Below are 10,754 nucleotides of genomic sequence, written 5' to 3' on the forward strand. Positions count from 1 at the left end.
TTTTTGTGCATGTCTTTGACCACCAGCAGCACAGGGCTGTCCACCTCAGCCATGTTCCTGTACAGAGTCTTCAGGCTGCTCCCATGGACGGCTGTGCTGTAGACCAGCTGCCATTGATAACCCCGGGTCCTTGCTGGCATTTGAGCAGCAAGCTGTTTGACAAAGAGTTGCTCATCAGATTATGTCCTGACAGACTAATAATAATTTTCTCAATACCTTCAGAGAAAAACCTCTGATGATTGTGATCTGCACCAAATGTCCAGCTAGTTTAATGTGAAGGTTAGTTTTACTAACTTTTTCCAGGTGGTGGTCATCTAGCAGAAGGCTGTGGTCGCTGAGGACAGGGAGAACATCGTGGTAACTGAGTTCTTCTGCCTCAGAGTCGTCTGAGCTGCACAGACTCTGGCGGCGTTTGGAGTCTTTCACAGTGATGATCTGTAAGGCAAGCAGAAAATTGCAAAGATATATTCATTGTCATCAAACAAATTCGCTCCCTGCTTACTGTCACAGTAATACTCACTGCTGTCGCATTTTTGTTACTCGAGAAAAGTTTAGGGGCCTTGCATATTAAAAAGTTTTGATTTATTTAAAACTGAGCACAAGTACCACAATAACTGAACTACTGGATGACAACAAAGCAGCAAAGTATGGTGACAGAAAAACATTTGAACCTCCACAGTAACTTCACTGCACTTCCTAACATGAATACATTCAGCAGAGTAATCTTACCTCAACATAAGGCTCCATACAGTCACTGGCAATGTAAAGCACCTTAATATTTTCTGGTAGGTGCTTCATAGCTCCTGATTTCCCTGTCAAGCGCTGCTTTCTGCTGTACCACATGTCTGCTAACCAAACTGCCATCCAGCAGCTCTTTTATATACACTGAGTTACTTTCCCTTTCAATGTCTGAAGTGTTATTGGTTGGAAATCTTAGCAGACGTTTGCACATTGGTCAACTCTGACAGTGAACAGTTTCTTTTCTCACTAAACAGGAAAACAAAATCTGGGTTAGGTTTGTAGAAGGAAACAGGATGTCCATATATAGACAGAGGGCATTCCCACAGCCTCACTTTTAACTTTTAACAATAACTGCCAACAAATTTGTCAGGCCACCACTCATTATAAGGTTTATGCCACAGCCGCACTAAATTAACAGTATTGGTAATTAACAAAATCATGTTTTATGTTTCTGTAATTGTTAACCTACCAGTATGTGCAAATGAATAATACATAATATGAGTATTATGTATATTTTTTAGAGCTAAAGTATAACTATCCATGAATATTCAAACTAAAAAGTATTTGGGTTTTTTTGTTTTAATGAAAGGTGGTTTAAAAACATTTTTAAGCACCGTAAGAACACCTGAGCATCAGAGAGCTGATTCTTGGAGTGTTCTGTGTGTGCTTAACCTTCGAGATATAATAATGTGTGTTTTTGTGTATATCTTACCTCCCACTTTTTAGCAGCAGTGTTGATGGGCTTGCTGAGGATCTTATTGATCGCTGCGATGTCCTTCTCCACAACCAGAATGTGGTTCTGATTTTTGTCTTTGATGACGTAATGCGGTTTCCACTGGTTCTTGTCGCCTTTGTGGCAGACCTCTGGTGACCACTGCGCAAAGAATGTGTAGAGGTGGTCAACCCTGTAAAAAAAATTATAAAATTTAAGGGGGTTTTTAGGTTACCAGTATACTTATATAGCTGTAGATGGTTGACTTCTTATACCTTAGATAAAGAGTTTAAAGGGTTCCTGAGATCAAGTAAAATGCTAAGAAGCACAATGACATGGCAATATCAGAAAACTAAAGAGTTACTCATACTGAATAACAACACAGGCTACATTTTCTCCATTTTCCATAGAAGTTACAATATAATAACAACTATAAAAGAAAAGCCTCTGCAATCTAAGATGTACCTGGAAATAAACTGCAACAGTTATACTTGTTTTAACCTTTTTGAGCAATTATCATCTTTGAGTTAATCCTGGAACATGTGTGGGAATGAGAAATCACTATTTCCATCTGTCCATGTTGGAGTCTGCTTTGTCTACAGTTTCAATCAGACATGACTGACAGTTCAGAAATCCCCTCTAGTCTCTTCCATCCCTCTCTGGTTTACCATGCCAGACTCTTTGCTGCAAGCCAGCAAACTCTTGAAAGGAAATCTCAGTGACTCAATGACTAAGACTGCTTCCTTTGGTTCAACGTATGTCACAATGTACGCATCCAACATAAAAAAACACTCATTTCAACATTTTCACATGACAGTTTCTTTTTGCATGCACTTGAAATCTGACGTGCAATCAAAATCTTTTACGTTTCTGCAGTTTTAAGTGCACGTTTACTTCTTTGAATTACCTGAAACAAACTAAAGCTTTGTCTGATTCAAATGCAGTTAGCACCACCATAATCACCCAGCACCCAGCATAACAATGCTCATAGATATACTGATTTGTTCTACTTACTCTCCAACGCTATATGCAACTCCCATGGCTGAATGGAGATGAATGTCCCGATAAAAATCTCTTAAAGAAGCAGTCAGGACTCTCAGCGCTGATGAAGCATTTGAACTTGAGTCTCTGCCATTCCCGCTTTTTATATGAGCAGGACAACTGCTGAATCAAGCTTCAGTGAACATTAACCCTCCCACTCCCTCTTCACACAGCTTACACGGGCTGCACGTATTCATGCAGGGATTACACAACAGCGCCTGAAAGCCAAAGCTAGTGATACATTAGCTTGACCTGCTCTGCAGCTCTACCATTAAGGTTAGCAGGAGCACAGCTGAATTCTGTGTCAAAGCTAAGATGTGGATGAGTGGTGAATGACACCACTGTTGCACTTTTCAGTCCAGTACATTCATCTTACAGCTACACTTCATGAGAGCTCCAGAACACTAAAATGAATCATGCATAGCAAAGTTAACACCAGATACTGAAAAGCTCCTTATGTGTAAATGCATCACTAAAACAGTGAAATTATATATAAGATATTATATATAAAAAATTATATATAAGAATATGACAGTGGACAAGGACTTTCTTGCAGCTGGCTCGCTCAGGTTTCCTTTGAACGATATAAAAGGGGAAATGGTCAACGGCTTGGCATCAAATCAGGAAGGATGAGGCAATAAAGGAAGGTGGTCTGTAGAAAACACCCAGTTAGAACAGAGTTATTGGGTTTACGCTACCTCAGTACATTTTTATATTGAATGACTTGATGATTGCAATGACATCTGCCTGCACCTATGATTTTTTATCTTATCCTTCCCATTTCTTATAAGATTGTTATAAAGTCTTAACAAAAAGGACCTCAACTGTAGTATTGACCATTTAGAAAAGATGAGTTTTCAGTGCTAACCATTTAGATTAACAAACAAATGTTTCAAGGGCCCCAAATGATCTGAACACGCTGAGCTGTTGATTCAGTAATCCAATTTGTTCAGAGCTGAGTTGAGCTTGTACTTTCCAAATAACTTCACTTTCTTGACCAGATTTTTCCACAATTTTCTTCAGCAATAATGACATAGGTTTATTCATGTTCAGCCAAAGAGGTCAGAAGATTACAATGGGTACATTCTGGGGTCAGCAATCAGCCTTGATATTCTTACACAAAACCAATAGAACGAAAAAGATAAAAATTCAGACAGTGTCCACTGTGACACAGTGACAGGATTGATTAGTAAACACAGATCATTAAACATAGATTTACCCGGACAGATATGAGTATATACACGTGCAAACAAGCAGATGCATGCACTTATTGTCAAAAACACACAACTGATGCATTCTTCAGTCAGCAATATCAGCTTGACACGCGTGCACACACCTGCAGGAACACGCCTACCTCCTTGTTATAATCGACTCAAAGAGGACCTACTTGGATTTATTTTTAATGTGAGATTCATAATGTTCCCGATGATGCTGACATCGTGCTTTAAATGTAGTTATCCTGTGCTGACTGAAACGTGCATGTTTACAGCAGTTAACGTGCAAGAAACTAGTCTTGCACAGTGGGATAATGGAGTGACAGGGTTCATCACAGTTGAAAACAGCTGTCCGTGTGCACAGGCCATCCTGAGATCCTAAAAAGATTTTCAGATTTTCAGATGAAAGAACACGTTGCTCTTAGCAATACTGTCTAGAACATTTCTTGCTCCACCTCTTCTTCAACCCTGTCTGTTCCCTGCACGACTCCAGCCAGACATACAAAAAACCACAAAAGAAATCCTACTGAGTCCACATCACACACATGCACACGCAGCCTCACACACAAGAACACAAATACCATAAAACATCCATGCACGCATGCACGTACGAACTATTTCCTCAATCCTGCAAGAGGAGTGTAGGATTTAAATGTATGTATGTAATTTAAATTTGTATAAGCTGTAGATGTTTTTTTGTTTTTTGGCGACGACTAGGCGACAAAAAAGTTGTATGAGTCGGTGGAGGGGGAGGGGGCCCTCCGTGTTCTGGTTACCAGCACCGACCTTTGCAGTGAGCAGCTTCGGTTACGTGCAGCCCGAGTTTTTCACCCGCGCTGAGGACAAAAGAAAAGAAAAACTTATTGAAGTTCGATAAACACACCTATGTGCATCTCCGATAGTTCCTTCACAATAAAAGCATCAAGCTGGATCACCATTTCAAAGCTTTTAACTTGAAGTAAGAAACGCCGGAAATGTCTCGTTTGCATTCACAACAGCGCTGAGACGTAAACAGTCCTTCACAGCGAAATGTCTTGAAGGTACAAAGACGGGAGGAGACAGACGGGAGTTTGTGGCAAAACACTGGCACGTGCTGACCGTGACCGACCGGTTTTTCGAGCACGAGCAGCATTAGAGTGATGATGGGTGTAAAAAAACAATGAGCACGATTTTTCACGTAGATTGCACTATGCATACTGTACATTATTATATTAATGTACAGTATGCATAGAGATATGTGAAGTGAATTTCAAGTGCATATAGGCTAAATATTAAAAGGCCGCTTTATGAGTTCACCTAAAATAAAAGTATTCATGCAGAACAGTCAGTTTTACTAGTTCACCGGTTGTTGTTTATGAGAAGTGATAGAGGAAAGCTCATGACGTCCCTAAATTAAAATCCAATTTAGTCAAATTATCTGTGCAGATGAGTGAAAAGGAGATATATTCACCAGACCAAAGGTAGCTTTCAATAAAATGGGTCTCATATATTAACTGTAAAGCATGATGAGGAAATGGTCAGAAATGGTTTTCAAAAATCCCATTAAAACTTTGAGCGAAAACCCTTAAACACTCTTGCACAGAGACGATTTTCATGGACCGGTTTTCAGTTTGTGTTATGCGTATAAGGGGGTGATGTTGTTTACTACCAGTGGTGTACTTAACCTTTCCCACAAAATACACTGATACTCATCCAGATACGTTCAACAAGCTGGCAGTTTCATTTTCCCATGACGTCATCACTAAATATAGTTATTATTGTGTTTTTTGTAATGGTAGACAAAGTGTTTGTGGTTTGGTAATAGAGCAGCAGCTATTGGGCAATGCTAAGAAAATGCAAAAAGCACACCCAAGATAGAGCAATACTTTTTAATACTTAATAGTTTTTTTGTATTCATATGCAGGACTCACATGCACAACAGTGTGTCAGTGCTGTAAATGTTACGCTTTTCTGCTGGTGAGCACTTGTTATTACACAATGAACCATCTGAATACACCAACAATGGCAGTGAAGAAGAAGAAGGCCGCATTCAGGCTTATTCAGTTATCACTGTCGGGCCTTGCTGGACATGTAACCTCTAACGCATCTTAATTGTTGCAAACAAGCTAGACTCAAAACTGAATGTTGTTCCCGGTTAAGCATTAAATTTGAACAGGTTCAGTAGATGATTTCATTTTGATGTCATCCTGTAGAGATATTTCCTAAAACAGTTATACAGAATGTAAAAATATGTTTTGACAGTTTGTCATTACTTAAACCTCATATGTAAAAAACAATTTACTCAGTCTTGCTAAAGAAAAAGTAAAGTTCTGTATGCGTGCAACTGAAGAAACTTGTTTTGAGTCTGTGCTGAAATCATATTCAATCAGGTCATATGTATATAAGAAAAATGTCCTGCCCATAGTTTGAACTGTACATGAGGATTGACGTTTTATACAGGATCTGTCTCTGACATGTGTAGTGTAGAGACATCCTGATTCATGTGTAGGTTGCGGGGAAATTTCGGCACATAATTGATTTGTCACTTTATTACAAAACTGATACAGCAGTGGTTTGTGTGTGGGTGAACAAGCAGGTAAACCCACAGTGTGTGTGTGTGTAAGTGAGTTCATTGTGGAAAGCGTAGTGACAGTTTCCGCACAGTTTTGGTGAAAGTGTCTGATTTCGGTTTGGTTGTCCTACTAGACTATAGATTGTACATTTTTATTACAATTGTAATAATTTTAAAGATTTTAATCCAATCTTGTCTATAAGTCTATGAATGATCAGGTTACCTACAGTTTAACTACATTATACATGTTTTAGGGTTTACATCATTTTATCTTGTTCAGTCCGTAGCTGGTTTCCTTTTTGTTTTTGATTTTCCTTTCCTCAAAATCTTCTTGCTGGGATCTTTGAGTACACATAACCAGATTAACGCAATCATGCTTTTGTTTCTTTTGTTCTCCTGCAGCAAATCTGATAGTTTACAAAAACTGGTTTGTACTAGTTCATAGACTGTTAGTCAGTGTGTTCGTTGTGTGTTTCTGTCAGAAGCTACAACGTCAGCATATACATATACAGTCCATACCTTTACCGTATAAACCTATGTGACTGTAAGACATCAATATTTCATCTCATACAACCCCTTAACCTACTCCAAGGAAAAGTGCTTGTTCAGCACTTTTAAGTAGCTGAAACATTTTAATTTTAACTGCATTTAATGACACTCTGACGTAACAGGCGATAAAGGACAGATTTAAGGCTGATGAAAGTGTAATGGGTCAAGGTGTTCCAACTCAAGGTTAATCAGTGATGTTTCTATGAGTACAGCTTTCACTGACCTACATGCAAAACCACTCTAAGGGGCACAGAGGTTAAAAAAGGCTACGGTCTACAGCGACTGTGCACAATGAACCAAAGTGAGACTTCCTCTGCAGTTGGGGCGTCAATGTCTGGGAAATGTTTGTGGTTAAAAAAAAGAAAGGAGATAAAATATGCGTCATTTCTTGCGTATTTCCTGTCTAAAATTCAAGTGAATTGTTTTGCACTAATTTTACTTTTTAAAATATCAAAACAAACATTAGATGACATGTGTTATAAAAAAGAAATGCTATTTTTCTCATATATACCACGCTTATACAACAAAACAACTGAGATATCAGTGAGGGTGGTTTCTGTCTGAGCAGCAGGGTTGGAAAAACCCCAGACTATTCTAATAGTTGTCAAACTACGTCTTTATTGATATATAAATTTATTGGCAATCATGACTTTAATGCATTACTTTATTGGACTTTGATGTCATCTTGTGATGTCGCACCCTTTGTTCTAAATTGTCTGGTATTGTCGTGTGGCTTATTTCGTGACACGTGATCGTCTCCTCCATTATGTGCATAATGCCTGTATGAATGTGCAGAAACATTATGGATGCACACTCACAGCACTTTTCATTTTGTATGTCGTTAGAAATTAATTGCAAATAATCACAGAAGCAACTGTTGTTGTTGTTGATGAATTGAATTGAATTGAATTGAATTGAATTGAATTGAATTGAATTGAAATGAATTGCATTGCTATGTGCTGCCTGTGCTACAGTCTGCTAGAGTTCATTTCAAAGGTTGGCTCTTTTCCTACATTCTGGCTAACAGGTTCTGGTGGCCTGCCAAAACCAATACTTACTTAGCAGAGTGAACATTTTTTGCACTTTAGACCAGATTGTACTTTACTTAGCAGAATCCAAGGCCACCTCTGTGCTCCCTGTCAATTTTTGCTGTCACAGTACAGTCTTCCACAGACAGCCATAAAAGCTACACACGTCTTTCTACAAGTAAATGACCCAGTGGAAAAATGCTGCATCAGTTTACATTGTTAAGTGAGTTAGGTAATCTTCAATGTCACATAAGGCCAGATACATTAATGACTAAAATGCAGCAGGAATAAAGTGCAGCATGAATATGTAAAGAGCGTACTTGTTTAGTCATTTCCCCAGTAAAGCAGTAATATGAAACTAGAACTACAGAATCACCCTCTTAAATATAAAAGTTTAATAAGCAGGGCAATTGTGTTTTTAATTTGTTTAAATATTGAAAACATACTATAGATTTAATATCAAAGTTTAAAGGTGTATTTCGTAGGATTATGTGGTCTGGAATTTGTGTGGGTCAGTGACCTACTGTAACGCTGACTCAGAGCTGAACAAACTTTGGAAATTTATTCTTCTTTGTGTGGGGGACACACATCCCCCGTATCACACTCGAGGTCAGAAGCCAGTGCTTCACTATCCTGCAGTTCATTCTGCTCCGCTATCACTGCATGCAGTTCACATACAGTTGCTGCAGTGATTGCACTCAGTTTAAACTCACAAAAGCTTATCAGAGGAAAAGTGTGTCATTATGTAGAGTAGAAAAAAACCAGCTGAGAAAGTCCTCTTGCATTGTAAAAGTTCACTTTTGTATCATCCTTGCTTAAGTTCCAGTACTGCACAGTGCCTTTCCAGAAGTATGATGTGTCCATCCAGATGCATGCCTGCAAATCAATATGTTTTGCCAGAAAAGTGAAAAGATACACCTCAAAAAAAGAATGAAATATGCATGTTGAATCCAGCATCTAATAAAACTCTGTTTTGTTGGTATTCCTTTCAAACATATGTGAGACTGAAACTACTGGCAAATACTGGTCACCATCCGCTGTGAAGTTGCTTCAGGGGCACATCTATTCCCAGTAAATTCTTGCTGAACGAGGATTATTTTTCAGGCCACTGGAAGTTCCCAGCCTCTGAAAGCTGTTGTATAATTTCCTGTCTGGGAAAAATTATTATCCTAAATAACTCTAAAAATAATATTCCCTGAATTTTTTCTTTAAAATAGGATGTGCTGTTCATAAGACAATGCTATTGTTTACATTTATCTCAAATAAGTTTGTTGTTTGACTAAAATCTCCTATATAGAAGTTTTATGAAACAGTTTTATGCATTTCATTATTTTAGACATATACACAGAGGAGGTATATTTTTAATAACAGGTAAACAATTAGGAAGCAATTCTGAAATCTCTGCTCACTGCTAAGAACAGGGCCTACTTACCCAGAAACCAACTAAGATTATTACAAAGTGAACACAAGGAGAGATGCTGTTTCATAACTAAGCTCCACATTTTGGGTTTATCAATGGATTTGGTAAAGTACTGGCACCTATCTGAGAAGCAGTGGTGCTGGGAGCAGTAACACTGTTGTTTGAAAAGGTTAAGACGGATCTAAAATGTGTCTGCAATCAAATTAGCATAAACTAACAAATGGAGAGATGGCTTTAAAATATATGTTTAAAAGAATCATCACTTACTTGATAACATAGATTCTTTGATTCAATGTCTGTAGATTCTATGTACTATAATATAGAGATAAGAGATAGAGATAACTCTTTATTGTCATTGCACAGTCATACATAGTACAATAGTACAATAAAATTGGAAAACTGTCCTACGTCGGCACTACATATAACACAACACGACACGATATGACACATCACAACGCAACACAAACAACACAACACAGTATAATAACTTAGTAATAAAAAAGAAGGGTAAGTGTATTTGAATTGCACTCTGTTATTATTGCACATTAATTGTTATTGCACCTTGTTATAAATACACCTTGTTATAAATGAAGGACCTGTACAGTGAGTGCTGTCATCTTCAGGGAGGGAAGAGGATGTCCAATGATCTTTTGGGCCATATTGATGACCCTCTGGAGTGCATTTCTGTGTGCTGTGGTGCAGCTGGAGAACCACACACCAATGCAATATGTCAGCACACTTTCAATGGAGCAGCGGTAGAAGACGGTCAGCAGCTCCTTCTTCAGGTCCATTTTTCTGAGGATTCTCAGAAAGTGGAGACGCTGTTGGGCCTTCTTTAAAACCGCAGAGATGTTAGAGCTCCATTGGAGGTCTGTGTCTATGTGCACACCCAGAAACTTGAAACTGGAGACCCTTTCCACACACTCCGCGTTGATGCTGACGGGCTGCAGCTCAGACTTCCTTCTTTTGAAGTCAACTACCAGTTCTTTTGTCTTGGTGGTATTGTGGTTCAGGTTGTTATCTACACACCAATCTGACAGCCACTGAACTTCAGCTCTGTACGCCGTCTCATCTCCCCCAGAGATGAGCCCCACCACGGTGGTATCATCTGCAAACTTGATGACTGAGTTGTCGTCTAACACAGTCATGTGTGTACAGAGTGTACAGTAGGGGACTCAGTACACAGCCTTGTGGAGAGACGGTGTTAAGGCTGAGGAAAGATGAGGCCCCACTCTAACTCTTTGTACACGGTCTGAGAGGAAGTCTCTGATCCAGCGGCAGGTGGTAGAAGGAAGTCCGATTTCCAGCAGTTTAACTGTTAGTCTGTCCGGGAGTATCGTATTGAAAGCAGAACTAAAGTCAACAAAGAGCAGTCTGGCGTAACGGCCCTGCACTTCCAGGTGAGAGATGGTGGCGTGGAGCGTTGTAGCAATGGCATCTTCAGTTGATCTGTTAGCTCTGTATGCAAACTGGAGCAGGTAGAGTGTGGGTGGCAGGA

At 39.1% G+C, this 10,754-nt stretch overlaps 1 protein-coding gene across 1 annotated transcript; it reads right to left on the reverse strand.

Annotated features, from left to right (window-relative positions):
- Positions 1-8: 8 nt before the first annotated feature.
- Positions 9-2,622, reverse strand: LOC106456352 (nuclear receptor coactivator 7-like; the record flags this gene model as incomplete). Its single annotated transcript, XM_013913373.1, has 4 exons — positions 2,468-2,622; positions 1,454-1,646; positions 295-435; positions 9-152 (listed from the first exon to the last, which is right to left on the reverse strand). Coding segments are annotated over exons 1-4 (504 nt in total), but the record flags the coding sequence as incomplete, so codon positions are not given.
- Between the last annotated feature and the right edge of the window lie 8,132 nt (positions 2,623-10,754).

This window comes from Pundamilia nyererei, unplaced genomic scaffold (assembly GCF_000239375.1).
Source record: "Pundamilia nyererei isolate P.nyererei 1_Seehausen unplaced genomic scaffold, PunNye1.0 scaffold00128, whole genome shotgun sequence".
Classification (NCBI taxonomy): Eukaryota; Metazoa; Chordata; class Actinopteri; order Cichliformes; family Cichlidae; genus Pundamilia; species Pundamilia nyererei.